At 41.5% G+C, this 16,723-nt stretch overlaps 1 protein-coding gene and 1 non-coding gene across 2 annotated transcripts; one reads left to right on the top strand and one right to left on the bottom strand.

The window, feature by feature from the left end:
• The first annotated feature begins 1,473 nt into the window (after window positions 1–1,473).
• LOC140842929 (uncharacterized) lies at window positions 1,474–2,040 on the top strand. Its single transcript, XM_073211133.1, has one exon. The coding sequence runs from the start codon at window positions 1,474–1,476 to the stop codon at window positions 2,038–2,040; it is 567 nt and encodes a 188-aa protein (XP_073067234.1).
• A 10,803-nt stretch (window positions 2,041–12,843) lies between these two features.
• LOC140804115 (small nucleolar RNA R71) lies at window positions 12,844–12,950 on the bottom strand. The gene has a single exon (XR_012112074.1). It is a non-coding gene; the product is annotated as a small nucleolar RNA R71 (small nucleolar RNA).
• Window positions 12,951–16,723: the final 3,773 nt, after the last annotated feature.

Below are 16,723 nucleotides of genomic sequence, written 5' to 3' on the forward strand. Positions count from 1 at the left end.
AAAAGAACCTAGTTCTTAACTGGGAGAAGTGTCACTTTATGGTCCAAGAGGGCATTGTTCTTGGACATAAAGTATCTTCTAAGGGATTAGAGGTTGATAGAGCCAAGGTGGTTGCAATTGAAAAACTCCCTCCGCCAAAGAACATCAAGGGAATAAGGAGCTTCTTAGGGCATGCCGGGTTTTATCGTAGATTTATCAAAGATTTTTCTAAGATTACTAAACCTCTGTGTAATTTGCTTGAAAAAGAATCCACCTTTATTTTTGATGATGATTGTCTGCAGGCATTTGAGAAGATCAAGAAAGCATTGGTGACTGCACCAATCATGATAGTGCCGGATTGGGAGCAACCCTTTGAGCTGATGTGCAATGCCAGTGATTATGCAGTGGGTGTGGTGTTGGGACAGAAACGTGACAAATTCTTCAGATCAATCTACTATGCAAGTCGTACCATGGATGCTGCACAGCAAAACTACACAACCACCGAAAAGGAGATGCTCGCAGTAGTATTCGCCTTTGACAAGTTCAGACCCTACTTGGTAGGTACAAAGGTAATAGTTTTCACTGATCATGCAGCTATCCGATACTTATTTGCCAAGAAGGATGCAAAGCCACGCTTGATAAGCTGGATCTTGTTGCTCCAAGAGTTTGATTTTGAGGTAAGGGATAGAAAGGGATGTGAAAATCAAGTGGCTGACCACCTGTCAAGACTTGAGCGAGAGGAGAAGGAAGAAGAGAGAGCTATACAAGAAACTTTTCCAGATGAGCAGCTCTTTGAGGTAAACTCTGTACTTCCTTGGTTTGCTGATATTGCTAATTATTTGTCTTGTGGAACCCTTCCCCCAGATATGAGCTACCATCAGAAAAAGAAGTTCGTCCATGATATAAAGTTCTTCTATTGGGATGATCCGTTCGTGTATAAGAGGTGTGCTGACCAAGTGATTAGGAGGTGCGTAGAAGATATCGAAGCGCAACAAATTCTGGAGAAATGCCATTCTTCACCATATGGTGGACATTTCGGAGCATCACGAACAGCAGCTAAGGTATTACAATCTGGTTTTTACTGGCCTAGTTTGTTTAAGGATAGTTATACCTTAGTGAAATCATGTGATAGATGCCAAAGGTTAGGAAACATCTCTAGGCGTCACGAATTACCACTGACAAATGTTTTGGAAGTGGAACTTTTTGACGTTTGGGGCATAGATTTCATGGGACCTTTTCCCCCTTCCTCTGGCTATTCTTACATTCTGTTAGCTGTTGATTATGTGTCGAAATGGGTGGAAGCAATCGCCACCAGTACTAATGACTCTCATGTTGTAGCGAAATTCGTACAGAAAAACATTTTCACCAGGTTTGGAACACCGAGGGCCATCATAAGTGATGAAGGTACACATTTTTGCAATAGAATTTTCAACTCACTATTGGCCAAATACAATGTGAAGCACAAGGTGGCACTAGCATATCATCCGCAGTCAAATGGACAAGCTGATACTGGAAAAGACTGTCAACACAAACCGGAGGGATTGGGCATTGAAGTTGGATGATGCGCTATGGGCTTACAGAACTGCATTCAAGACGCCTATTGGGATGTCTCCCTACCGGCTAGTATTTGGAAAAGCATGCCACCTACCATTGGAGTTGGAGCATAGGGCATTTTGGGCCGTGAAGAAGTTGAATTTTGATCTGAAAGCGTCTGGCGAGGTTAGAAAGCTGCAATTGAGCGAGATGGACGAATTTCGAAATGACGCCTATGAGAATGCAAAGATCTACAAAGAACAGACCAAGAAGTGGCATGACAAGATCATAGTTCGAAGGGAGCTAAAACCAGGACAACAGGTACTGCTCTACAACTCTCGTCTGAAGTTGTTCCCTGGTAAGTTAAAGTCAAGATGGTCAGGGCCATTTGTCTTGGAAACGGTGTCCCCCTATGGAGCCGTCGAGCTAAAGTGCCATGACGGACGAACTTTCAAAGTAAATGGACAGCGAGTTAAACCCTACTATGGGACTGAAGCAAGAAATATCGACAGCTACAAGTTGATCTGATCAGACAGGGTACCGTCGGGCTGATGACGTTAAACCAAGCGCTGTGTGGGAGGCAACCCGCAGTTATTTATTTTCGCATTCGCTCTGCTTCATTACTTCATTTCAATTTCATAATTAATATTTGTAATTTTCTTTAGTCAACTTTTTAATTTGAATCACTTTATTTTGCAGGTGTTAAAAAAAAAATTGGATTTACAGACGCATGCGCGCCCAAGCGCGACATCTCGCGCGGCAGCGCGCTAAGGACCCCTTGGATTTACAGAAGCTCGCGCGCAGTAGCGCGACATCTCGCGCGAACGCGCGCCTTCAATTATTGCTGATAGACCCAAGGACAACGCGCGATAGCGCGACTTTTCGCGCGCCCGCGCGACGCGTTCGACCTCACCTCTTTAAATACCCCTCCTCACGATTTCTACCCTAATTTCTTCTCTCCCTCACCACTCAGCCGCCTCCCCCTCACAAATCCATCCTCCTTCTCATATCAAACTCCTCCCCCACTCAAAAATCTTCATTCCAACACCACCATCTACTTACCTCTCCACCTCCCTCACACTTCAACACACCCAACCACCACAAGCAACCACCATTACCGCACGCCTTCGCCTCTCAGCCGTCGCCGCCTCTCAGCCGCCGCCCTTCTAGCGCCGCCGGTGTTCTGTCTAGTCATTTGCTTCAAGTAAGGGTACCGTTCCTTCCACAATATTATTGTTTGGGGATAAGTTTCAGAATTCTAGCTGTGTTGGTAGAATTGTGCTCTCGATCTGTTGAGTATTATTGTTGATACCAAGTGATAATTATGGCTCCTCGTAAAAAATCAAAGGATGGGGCTTCCTCCTCTCGTTCCTACGATGCGAACAAATTTTGGAACGAGGAAGCCTCTCGGGTATATGAAAACACCGTGTCTCGATCTCTCATCCCTGAACGAGGGCTTGATATGACCCACCTGGATTGTGATATAATTACGGAAGTTGTGCGACGTGGATGGGTCGATATAGCACAATCTCCGTCAGACGCCATTATACCCGTAGTCCGTGAATTTTATGCAAATTTGAGAATCAGACATGAGGAATACGGAGTATTGGTGCGTGGGCAACTCGTCTACTTTGATTCGGCCACCATTAATGCCATCTACAATCTGCCGGATTTTGATAATGACGGGTACACAGAGTTGATCACTGGAGATGTGGACTATGAGCGGATTATAACGACTTTTATGCATCGAGGGTGCAGAGTGGAGACTGAATCAGGGCTCCCCGGTTACACTGAAGAGATCTAATCTACTTCATGACCCACGCCACTGGGCATCATTTATTCTCTCACGGATTACGCCCTCCTCCCATCAGACTGAAATTACAAAAGACAAAGTGGCGTTGATTTACGCCATCATGACTGGGCGAACCGTTGATCTTGGGAAGCTCATTCACAGCTATATCATGCGTGCCGGCACGGGACTCATGACGGTCAGCCTCCCTTGTGCACACACTATCACCGCCTTATGTCTTTATGCCGGTGTGAGATGGGGAGACGATGAACAGATCTTGAAAGCCAAGAGCCATATCATAGTATTTGAGGTCAATCGTTCACGCTTTGAATCCGATATAGAACGACAAGCGGAAAGAGCACAATACAACCAGAGGGCCAGAGCACGCAATCCGCCACCACCATCACGCCCTCGATCAAGTTTGGGAGATCGCATGTTCCGATTGGAACAGGATATGCGGGTCGAACGCCGTGAGCAGGCTGCACATCGACACAGAACTGATGCTTTTATGACACATATGATGGATTTCACGTCGGTTTTCACCCAGCGCTTTCCACCGACTAGACCCGAGGATGCACCTTGGCCACCACCTCCAGCTTGGCCACCACAGTACGCACCACAAGATGATGATGATGAGGACGAGACCATGGACGATGACTCGAGCCCCGAGTTCTGACACTCGGGCGCTAGGTATGTTTTGTCATATTCTTTATTTCTATACATTGAGGACAATGCATATCTTAAGGTTGGGAGGGGCGAAATTTCATGCTTGTGATTTCTTTTAATTTTTGCTCATTAGTTAAGTTTGCATTTGTTTCTTTAGATTTTATTTCTGCATGCTAGTTTTGTTAGGAAAAGTCATGGATAAGTAAAATGTGTGGCCGATGATGAAAATTGAATTGTGGTCTTTAATTATATATGTGTTCATAATGCCTTGAGAGTCACAAATATTTTGCACTGTCGTGTTTGTTCATACTATTGTTGCTTAGAGACAAGTTGCGTGCCTGTGGTGCTAAATAGACGATGGAGATCTGAATCTTGGTAATCTTGCATGACATTGATTGACACTTTTGCAGAAATAGAAACGATCTAGGCACTTCTTCACAACATCTTTGGGCCTGTGTTCTTTGTTACTGTCAATTGTAGCCCGTTGAGCTTTGAAGAAATTGAGATGTTTAAAAATTCCTTTTGTACTTACCTCGCATATCATTTTTTGAACAAATGCATGTGATTAGTTTATACGAGATGATTAATGGATTGACGGTAATCTAGAACTTGGTTGAGCACTTTTCGAGGCGAAATACGGATAATATGTGACATAGGGATGATTTAGGCGATCTTTGGAACCGTTGAGCCTTCGAGCCTACCAAATGAACATGAAATATCACTAGTGACCCATTTTGAGCTTGCTAAAAATCAAGTGGCATGTGTCAATGACACACAATAGCCCCTACTTGTATCTGTTCTAAAATCCCACAACAACTACCAAATGAAGCTTATACACTTATTTTCCTACCTGATTTTGAGAGAAATAATTTCATCGGTGTTGTAATGATTCGAATACTCCTTAAAAAAAAAAAGGGAGTTGGCGAAGAAAAGAGAATGAAAAACAATGAAAAGAATCAAACAAGTGGTGAAGAAGAAAAAAAAAATGTAGAACATGAGTGATATGATTGAGAGGAAAACAATAAAGAGATGGTGAATGAAATGATTATTTCTCTCAAACTTTGAATTTCATTCCTTTATTGTAGCCATGAGTCGTAGCCTGACGTTACAAGCTTACAAGACCTATTAACCTTGTCACATTTACCCAATATACTAGTGGAGAAAAGCTGCTCAAGTCAAGCCTATGGATACCTGAAAAACATTGTCATCAAGTTAAATTTTAGTCACTTGCATGCGGGCATCTCAATGTGTGATTTCCTCTTTGGTTTACATGTTTGTTGAATATGTTTTGAGCAAATTAATTACCGATAAAGTCCTTTGTGATCTATGAATGTGAAATTGTATTTTAATGAATTGTGAGTGCACTGAGTTGATGATCTCTTGAGTCTGTAAGGCGGATGGGTATAACAACTCTATTTGAGTATTCGATGGGGTAAACGAACATTGACATATCACACACACACGTGACTCTTGGGAAATCATTGAACTACGTTTTATCAGATAAGTCGGAGGCCAATATCACTTTTCGCATATCCATGACTGTAGTAGTTGCATTTCCTTCTTGTTTATTAGTTTTATTTTGCTCGGGACTAGCAAAAATTCAAGTTTGGGAGGTTTGATAAGTGCAATTTTTGCGCTTAAATTACATTAGAATCCATTATGAATTATGCGTGTTTCGAACAGTATTATGCGTTTTTTGGTTTGTTTTTGCTGTCATTTCAGGAATGAAGGAAACAGAGGGCACGAAGCCAAGTAACCAAGAAAACAAGGGTCATTGCCATTACCTTGGACAGCAGCTACCGCGCGACCGCGCGACATCTCGCGCTGCCGCGCGCGCACATCACGCAAGGCGTCTACCCGAGGGTCCCGCGCGCCCGCGCCAATTCTCGCGCACCCGCGCGCCCAAGTGCCATGTTGAAGACCCGAGACCAACGCGCGATAGCGCCAAGTCTCGCGCTGCCGCGCGCAGCGAGACGAGCTTGAACCCGAGACAAGCGCGCGCCCGCGCCACTTCTTGCGCTGCCGCGCGCACACATGCATGGCAAGAAGAGCAGGAGCTTGCGCGCCCCAGCGCCACTTGTTGCGCCACCGCGCGCGCCGCGATCCAGAAAACTATAAAGTGCGCGATCTATGTCAGAATTAAAAAGAAAAAGCCACCGTGGAGAGCCGTCATTGGAGAAAGACACGCGAACCAGAGCACATACACGGAATAGAGATTCAGAGTGCGAAGAATCATCGCAAATACGAAGAACGACGGATCTGGGGACAGAGACGACACTTCGATTTGTTATCTTTTCCTTTGTTTCTTTATTTTATTGCGTAAACATGTCTAGAATCATAAACATGTCTTGTTTTCTCTTGGATTTCGTGATGAACTAAATTCTCATTCTGGAGAATGATGTAACTCTGTTGAAACGATGATTTGACACCGTTATTTATTGATTGAATTCTGTTTTCGTTTAATTGTGTTCTCTGCGTTTACTGCACTGCAATTTACTGGCCATAAATTGTTTATTGTTTGATTAATCTTATAACTCGGGAGAGGGACTAGGATTATAGATCATTAGAGACACATCGTTGAATGTTTATAGCGTTCGGAAGGCGTATAACTTTAGCGAGGCTTAGTAAGAACATTGTATGCGCTTATCTATGAACCGTAGATTCTAATTAGGAATAATTGAATCAAAGTTGATAGATACACTTTATTCGTCACTTGGGAAAGGGGGAATAAAACAATCTAAGTGTTCTTGGCCATTAATCGATTGGAATTCAGGAATATAAATTAAACTGTGAATAATTATCGTGGAAACTTTGTGAAATCATTTCTCTAGATACTTTCTCTCATTATTATCTCTCGATTCGGTGACTTAATTTATTCTTTGCTTTCAATTAATTCGTTTAAACAAACAAAACTGATTATTGATTTTTCTAAATAAAGTTGAGGCTATTTTAATTACAAGAAATGATATACATTTTTTTTCACACTCCTCGTGAGATCGATACTTGTACTCAAAAGTACATTTTACTCTAACTTGACATCGTGCGCTTGCGAGCAGTTAAGAAAACGCGCAACACATGTATATATAAGCGACTGAGTTCAACGTTCATAATCAGAAGATGTCTTTGAGGTTTCTGATAGAGTCAGCTTTATTACCAAAAAAAGTTCATGCAGAAAAGCTATAAAACAATCAGTTTTGTTTTATACTAAACTCGGTAAAGTGAATTAAATGACTCTGAATAGCATTTAATGCTGCAATTAATAATAGTACTTGGTAACTTTAACGGTAACATTTAAAGTGGTCACGTTAGGCAACATCTTCTACTGATTCTGTTTTTCTATCATTTCTACTGCTTTTGTTTTACTAGACCAGTAGCTTCTGATTTTCTTGTTGTCTACTGTTGCTGGTCTGCTGGTTTTTATTTTCATCGCCACAATTAATTTATGTCTATCAATTTCCCCATTTGTGGTGATGTCAAAACCTAAACAGTAGGAAAGCGTTAAATAACAGATAATCAGTTAGCAAAAGGATAATATCAATGAAATTAACACAGTAAATTGTCAATCAGTTCCAATGTCCATGTAAATGACTTCTTCATCTTGAGGATCCTGAAATCTTCTATCTGAAGGTTCAGCTTTTGATTGCCTTAGTTCTGCTTCAGATGGTGGTCGTTTTTCTTCCCCCTTTTTGGCATCAGCGGCCATCACATGGACCATAAGATCATTCATTCTCCCTGACAATTTTTGAATGTCATTAGTTAACATCTCCAGATACGGAGCTTGAGTAGAGATACGATCATTGAGAGTAGTGAGAGATCGAGTTTGAGAATCAATCTTGGCATCCATTACTTCCAAGGAGGTGGAAAATGATCGAATGAGATCATCATGCTCGGTGAGTCGATTGAGTATATCAGTTTGAGCAAGCACGATGTGACTAGGATTTCTCGTTACAGCTTGTCTGAAAACAATGGTTTCAGCATACATTTTCTCCATGGTTTCCGTCGTGTTATATATGTGTTTGCTCATTCGTTCTCTGAAGGACTGAGCACCACTAAATTTTGATATGCTCTCACAGGACATCCGCATGACTAAATCAGACAGGTTATTGAGTTCCCTTTGAAGAACATCAATCTGAAACTCCAAATTGAATGTTTCTGATTCAGGTGAGGGGGTTCGTGCAAGCATGTGTTGCCTCATTTCAGCAGCACGAGTGTTCGTGAGAGTTTGAACAGGATCAGTGATAATCAGTGCAGTAGAGACTTGATTGATGGTGAGGGAAGTGGTGTCCATCACATCAGTAGAAGGACCAGGGTCAGCAAAGGTTTCATCTGGAATAGAAGAGACATTTGGTTCAGCAGCAATTATGGTAAGAACAATCTCTTCATCAGGAGCAACCAAGTTGGAGACCAAGTTCTCTTCTGTTGGAGCAACGGCAGTAGGTGAAGCTGATTGTTCTGCAGTTATGGGTTCAGATTGCTGGTTCAGAAGAACTTTCATTTCAGCTTGATGAGCAGCAGAAAATTTCTCTAGATTTGGCAAAAGAGATACAGCATCTGATTCTGCCATATGTTGTTCTGTGGATCACCCTGGTGATTGTGGCAATGAAGTAACTGGAACTGCTTCCTGAGTGGTAGGGAACATGGGAACAATGGACTCAATAACTTCTTCAACTGAAGCCAGTTCATGCACAGACAAAAGAGATGATAACTGAATAGGCCTTGTTGGTGATGTAGGAGTACTGAGAACAGAAGCTTTTGGTGAAGCTGTAGTCCGTTCCTCAACTGTGTGGAAAGTCTGGAACAAGGCTGACTTGATATTCAATTGGCTCGCCAAAGCCCTTTTCTTAATCAAAAAGTTGCTCATTCATCTGTTTCAATTTGTTAGTTAGAATCAGAATGACGTTCTGATCCTGAACAGCAGTAGGAATTGTAGGATCAAAATTTGATTTAAGAATTTTCAGAGCCGATTCCAATTTCTGACATTTCAGCTGATCGAGGATGTAGCTTCTTCTACGCAAGGCCTCGATTACATTTTCTGTTTTGGCAAGCTGAAAGACCCTCTTCTCAGCGTTCATGATTTTCCGATAGGATCCTTTCTTCTGGAAGTAAGCAAAAGAATGAAAAATTCGGACCTTGTGCCATTCGTCAAAGAAATCCATGTCATCATTGGCAGAGCTTTCTATTTCTGCCAAATGAAGACCGACACCTGTGGTCACTGTTGTTCTGAGTCCAAAAATTTGTGGTTCTTCAGTCATCTTTCCTTTGCCTTTATCGGTTGAAGAAGTAGGCAAAATGGGTCGAAATGCCGAAGACCCCCTTGTTGGTTCTCGAATAACTATTCCAGACATCGGTTTGAAAGTAGAAGCAATAGATGGTGCTGGAACAGATGTAGTAGCTTGCACTGAAGTAGGAGCAGTGGATCATGCAGATGAAACCAGTTCTGGAAACACCTGTCTAATTGGCACGTTCTCTATTTCAGAAATTGCTGCTATCTTCTTGATTTTAAGAACAGTCTGTGCTTTCTTTTTGATTGGAGTTGGTAGGGATGGTTGAACATCAGCAGCAAACTCTTCTGATACTGTTTTATCAGAATCAGTAGAGACGATCACTCTTTTCCTTTTAATCGTTCGTTGAGGTTTGTGAGCCTCAGAAAGAGTCTCTCCAATCTCCTTTTTCAAGGCAACAAATTCAGCCATGGTTGGCTTGGGCCTTAAAGCAAGTACATTCTCAGCATCAATCATTGTGACCGAAACAGCATCCTGTTCCCTTGTAGAAGCGAAACCAGCATCCTTTAGCACGGTGCTGATCTGAACGGCAAATCCAGAACTTTTCTTGATGACCATGTCTTTCATGATTCTGAATATGAAATGACTCCAATCCACTTTAGTTCCCTTAGTGATGGCAGCCATCACTTGAACTTTCTCCTTTGTTAACTTGTCGAACGTGCTAGCTTTGACTAATATAGCTTTCGCCACATTATCAGCCAGAATTTGATATTCCATTTTGAGTAACTTTTTGTGGCAAGAAGGAGACAATTCTTCTCCAGTGGCTGAGAAGGTGCTGAGAGCAATAGACATTTCAAGCTTGAAAATATCAGATAGTTCAGAAATACCTGAAAGTGGGAGGAGGAAAGTTGCTCCCAATAGTGCGGCATCAATGGATATGGATGCATCTCCTTGAGAGTGAACGATCTTTCCTTCATGCACAGTTGCCTTAGCTAGAAATCCAGAAGAGCATTTTTGTATATCACAGCTGGTGCTTCCAAGAAGTTTCCAAGCCCCGATTTCTCAAGGTCTTGAAACATTTGAACAAGATTCTCATCTTTGACATTGAGAACTGAAGCAAAGTTGACTTGATATGTATTAAGAGTGTATGCTCCGGCCATTTCTGTACGATGAAAGGATCAGATAAAATTTGCAGTAGATAGGAAATGATGAAGAGAAACCAGTAGCTGAGTAGCAACAGTTTTGAAACGGTAAAAGTGAAAAGTGAAAAGGTGATATTTTAAAATGAATGTACAGCCGTCAAGTAAACATAAGGACACGTGTCAATATGTTTATGGTTGAATATTTGAAAAGACTTGCAAAGTTTGTCAGAGACACGACTGATTTTAAAAATTTGAAATAGGCGGGCTGTCCAGACGGTTACTAAGAATAAACAGAAGAAGATTTGTCGTTTTATGCTAACGTCTGCTGGAAGTTTCAAAGTGCTGAAATATTTGAGCACTTTGACAAAACCAGTCGATAGGACTCGTTTTTACGTGTTTTTAGTGTTGGTTTTGAGTCGCATTCATGCATCATATTAGTTTGTTTAGTTTAATTTAGCATTCATTTAGCATGATTTAGCATTTGGCTGATCTCGTGTATTTTGTGGTTGTTTTGTAGGAAGTGGACCAAAAAGTTGGATTTTATTTGCATAGCATCGAAGAGGTCTCGCTAGGGCGGTCAAAAGTGACCGCCCCAGCGAGCATATTGGCCCAGCTGAGGAGTTTCTGCGCGAGTCCTTCGCTAGGGCGGTCAAAAATGACCGTCCCAGCGAATCCATCGATGTGAACGAGAATATTTTGCGCGAAGCTCTCGCTAGGGCGGTCAAAAGTGACCGCCCCAGCGAGACCAAAGACACGGCCAGGAATTTTAATTCGAGAATCACTCGCCCCAGCGGACAATCTTGACCGCCCTAGCGAGCGACGCAATCCTGGAAGATTTGTTTCCAAGTTTTGTGGACTCTATCTTACACCATAACCTAAGACACGAGAGAGGCGCCGATTGGGAGACCATTCTGATTTTTTTTCCATCACTTTTCTTGGGAGGAAGGCTAGGAGCAAAGGAGATTTTCGAAGACCTCGAGATTTCCAAGCGTCGTGGCCGTCATCCATCGTCAACCTTAGTATTTTAATTATTCAGTTTTTATTTCTTGCATAGATTGTTGATTTTTATTATGAATTTTGTTGGCTAAACTCTATATTTGTTGGGATTTGAGGGGATCCTACCCCGTACTCGTTGTTTAACATTATTTATCGACGTTTTTATGAGTGATTTGTTTATGCTTTTGTGCTTTCTTATTTCAATTGAAGTCTAGCTAACTTCCTTTGATTATTTCATGTTGTTAATGATTTCGATAGAATAATTGACAATAGGATCGAATAGCATAGACCACGGATTTACAATTTTAGTAGATATACGGAATTGGGTACGTGTCGATAGTGATAATTCACCCGGATGAAAGCTAGCGGATTCCATAGAACGTAATGCAATCGTGACCTGTTAAATAATTGAGGATACTTGATTACTGCATGTTTATGATTAGTATTAATATAGCTCGACAGAGTATATTAATTAGTCTAGGGAATTCCGTCGAATGCACGAGTAAAAGTCGAGTATAATTATTTGAACACGAGCGGTAGGTGAACTGATAATTCCCAACAAATTCGCTTCTCATTTGATTTACATCCAATTTAATCATTGATTTCTTGATTATTTGTTCTTGCATTTTAATCATTTTAGTTATTAAATTCACTTTAGTTTAATCACCAACTCAATCTATCGTTGCTAAAGAAATTGAAGTGAAAATAATAATATTGTAACGCAGTCTTGTGGATCGATACTCGTATTCACTTACGTTTATTATAACTTGACTATCGTGCACTTGCGATATTTTAAATCGAGCTTTCATTTATAAAACAAATTTTGGGACTATTCACTGTGCAAGTTTTGCTCGATCAAGTTTTTGGCGCCGTTGCCGGGGACTGTTGATTCACAATTTTTCTATTTTTCATTTAAATTCTTTAGTATTATTTATTTTATTGTTAGTTGATACTCCTATTCTGTTGCAGATTTTTCTTGTGGTGCATGCGAAGATCACTCGAAGTTAAGCTTGAGCCTTTTGACCCTGAGATCGAACGCACTACTAGACGCCGAAGACAACAGCAAAGACTCAAGGAACAAATGGAGAGGCACGAACAAGAGCAGGAGGCGGACCGCCAAAATGAGAGACGGATTGAGATGCCACGCCGTATACCGATGATGGATTATGCACAACCGTCTCTTGATGGAGCACGTCCAAGCATCGTGAGACCAGTCATCCAAGCTAACCAGTTTGAGATCAAGCCAGCTATCATTCAGATGATTCAAAACACTGTTCAATTTGGGGGAAGTGCACTTGACGACCCTAATTCTCATATAGCTGATTTTCTTGAAATTTGCGATACTTTTAAGTTTAATGCTGTGTCTGATGATGCTGTTCGTTTGCGTTTATTTCCATTTTCACTAAGAGATAAAGCTAAGGCGTGGTTAAACTGTTTGCCTGTAGGGTCTATCACTACATGGGAGGATATGGCGAAGGCATTCCTGATCAAGTACTTTCCTCCGTCGAAGACTATGAAGCTGAGAGCCGACATTACTACTTTTGCTCAATATGAGCTTGAGTCACTTTACGAGGCGTGGGAGCGATACAAGGATTTATTGAGGAGATGTCCACACCATGAGCTACTTCTTGGGTTAGTTGTTCAAACTTTTTACTACGGTCTGCTTACTCCTAACCGTACCATGATAGATGCTGCTGCCTGTGGTAACTTGCTGAGAAAAACGGCTGAGGAAGGATATGAATTATTGGAGGAGATGGCTGCTAGTAGCTACCATCCTCATTCTGATAGGTAGAAACGAGGTGCTGGAGTTAATCAAGTTACTGATTTGTCTGCGGTGTCAGCACAGTTAGAGGCTTTGAACAGAAAGATTGATGGGATGAGTGCGAGTGGATCGGCTATGCGTCTTCAAGAGATTTTCTGTGATAAGTGTGGAGGTGAGCATGACGTGCAGGATTGCCAAGATGGCAATCCATTCTATGTGCCTGAGGGAGCAAAACACGTGGGATTCCAGAACCGTCCTAGAAATGACCCTTATTCAAACTCTTATAATCCGGGATGGAGGAATCACCCAAACTTTTCGTGGGGAGGTCAAAACAACCAAAACCGCCAACAAAGAGGTCCACCACATGGGATGCACCAAGGATTCAAGCTAGAACCGCCTAGGGAGGAGAAGTCAAATTTAGAGCAAATGATGACTAAATTTATTTCAGCAGCCGAGACGAGATTTCAGAATCAGGATGCATCCATAAAGGGGTTAGAGAATCAAATTGGGCAGTTGGCTAAGTTAATTTCTAATAGGGAGCAAGGAACTTTGCCAAGCAACACGGAGACTAACCCGAGAGAGCAGGTGAAAGCTGTGGAATTGCGTAGTGGAAGAGCACTCGAGTCTAATGAGGAAAGGACCAAGCATGGTGAGGATGAGGTGGAACATCAAGGAGGTAAGTCTTCTAACTCTACATTTACACCTACTACACCGAATAAAATTGTTATCCCTCCACCTTTCCCCGCAGCAATGAAGAAAGCTAAGTTAGATGCACAATTTGGTAAATTTCTTGAGGTATTCAAAAAACTGCATATTAACATTCCTTTTGCTGATGCCTTATTGAATATGCCAAGTTATGCAAAATTCTTGAAAGATATCTTGGCGAATAAGCGGAAGCTAGAAGATCATATGACTGTGAACTTGACTGAAAATTGCTCCGCTTTAGTTCAAAACAAGATGCCTCCAAAGCAAAAAGATCCAGGGAGTTTCTCTATACCTTGCATTATTGGTGATATTAATTTTCATAAAGCTCTATGTGATCTTGGTGCGAGTATTAATTTGATGCCCTATTCTGTGTTTAGGAGACTGGGATTGGGTGAACCCAAGCCAACTAGGATGTCATTGCAGCTGGCTGACAGATCTGTCAAGTATCCACATGGGATTATCGAAGATGTCTTGGTGAAAGTGGATAAGTTTATTTTTCCTGCAGATTTTGTAGTACTTGACATGGAGGAAGATTTAGAGATGCCTTTAATCCTAGGGAGACCATTTCTGGCTAAAGGGAAAGCACTGATTGATGTTGACGAGGGAAAATTGAGACTGATAGTTGGAGAAGAAGAAATTATTTTTGATGTCTTTAATACTCTCAAGCACACAATGCACAATGATAGTTGTTTTCGTGTTGATGTCTTAGATTCTCTCGTTTGTGATTTTGTGCAGGATGGATTGCAAGAGCCATTGGAGGCCACTCTCACTACGGAAAAGCAGGAGGACGAGTTAGACGAGGAAAAGATGGAGATGGTAGCTCACTTGAATGCCATTCCACCTTGGAGAAAGCAAGTGAGGCTTCGACTAGAGGAATTGGGAGACAGAAAAGATTTAATGCCTCAAAAGTCGAGCCTAGAGGATCCACCTACTTTGGAGCTCAAACCACTATCTCCACATCTCAAGTACGTATATCTAGGAGAAAATAATAAACTGCCTGTTATTATTTCTTCTTCTTTGACAGATGATATGGAGAGTAAGCTCTTAGAAGTCCTTAAGGAGCATAGAGGAGCATTCGCTTGGAAAGTTGCGGACATCAAGGGGATAAGTCCTTCGATCTGCATGCACAAAATTCTGATGGAGGATAAATACTCACCCCTAGCACAACCTCAAAGGAGACTCAATCCAAAGATGCAGGAGGTAGTAAAAGCTGAAACGATCAAACTTCTGGATGCAGGTATTATCTATCCTATCTCTGATAGTGCGTGGGTAAGTCCTGTGCAATGTGTGCCTAAAAAGGGTGGGATTACTGTTATTACCAATGAAAAAAATGAGTTGATTCCCACTAGAACTGTTACGGGTTGGCGTGTGTGCATGGATTATAGGAAATTAAATGATGCAACCCGTAAAGATCACTTCCCCCTGCCATTTATTGATCAAATGATTGAACGATTAGCCGGTCATGAATTTTACTGTTTTTTGGATGGATATTCGGGATACAATCAAATCACAATTGCACCTGAGGACCAAGAGAAAACTACTTTCACTTGCCCTTATGGTACTTTTGCGTTTAGACGTATGCCCTTTGGTCTATGCAATGCACCTGCTACATTTCAAAGATGCATGACCGCTATTTTTCATGACATGATTGAGAATTTTCTTGAAGTTTTTATGGATGACTTCTCCATTTTTGGCTTTTCGTTTAATGAATGTCTAGAAAATTTGAACTTGGTGCTTATTAGATGTGAAGAGAGCAATTTGGTGTTAAATTGGGAGAAGTGTCATTTCATGGTGCAAGAGGGGATTGTGTTAGGGCACAAGGTGTCAGAAAATGGAATGGAGGTCGACAAAGCCAAGGTGGAAGTAATCAAAAATCTACCACCTCCGTCATCAATCAAGGGAGTCCGCAGTTTCTTGGGGCATGCTGGTTTTTATAGGCGTTTCATTAAAGATTTTTCTAAAATTGCTAAGCCCTTGTCCTCTCTATTGATGAAAGATGTTGAGTTTAATTTTGATTCTACTTGTCTGCAGGCATTCGAGATACTCAAGGAGAGTTTGGTGACAGCACCTGTTCTGACTGCCCCTGATTGGGAGCTACCGTTTGAGGTGATGTGCGATGCTAGTGATACAGCTGTTGGTGCGGTGCTGGGTCAAATGAAAAACAAGGTATTTCATACCATCTACTACGCAAGTAAGACTTTAAATGATGCTCAATTGAATTACGCTACTACTGAAAAGGAATTACTTGCTATAGTATTTGCTTTCGAGAAATTTCATTCATATCTTGTTCTGTCTAAAGTGATTGTGTATACAGATCATTCTGCCCTAAAATACTTGCTTGCTAAGAAAGATGCGAAACCTAGGTTAATTAGGTGGATTTTACTATTGCAAGAATTTGATCTCGAGATTCGAGATAAAAAGGGTGTAGAAAATGTGGTTGCTGATCATCTGTCTAGGCTTGAGGATGTTAGAATTAATGGCGTTGATGCTGATATAGATGACTGGTTCCCTGATGAGCAATTGTTTGAGGTGAATGCGTGCCCTTGGTATGCCAATTTTGCCAATTTTCTTGTCACCGGCACCCCCCCCCCCCCCAAATTTATCATTTCACCAAAGAAAGAAATTCTTTTCTGACGTGAAATATTATTTTTGGGAGGAACCGTTTTTGTTTAAAATCTGTGCAGATGCCATGATAAGGAGATGTGTAGCGGAGGAGGAAACCAGTCAAATTCTGAACCATTGTCATGACCGTGAGGTAGGTGGTCACTTTGGACCCATACGGACGGCATCTAAGGTACTTGAATGTGGCTTCTATTGGCCAACTCTTTTTAAGGATGCTCGTTTGTATGTTCTCAATTGTGATAGATGCCAACGCACAGGTAATATTTCCAACCGTCATGAGATGCCTTTGAATAATATTATTGAGTGT

This window comes from Primulina eburnea, chromosome 10 (genome assembly GCF_022965805.1).
Source record: "Primulina eburnea isolate SZY01 chromosome 10, ASM2296580v1, whole genome shotgun sequence".
Lineage (NCBI taxonomy): Eukaryota > Viridiplantae > Streptophyta > Magnoliopsida > Lamiales > Gesneriaceae > Primulina > Primulina eburnea.

What these genes read in the sequence shown, in the direction of transcription:
- LOC140842929 (XM_073211133.1), top strand. Translation starts at nt 1,474, where the DNA reads ATGGACAAGCTGATACTGGAAAAGACTGTCAACACAAACCGGAGGGAT.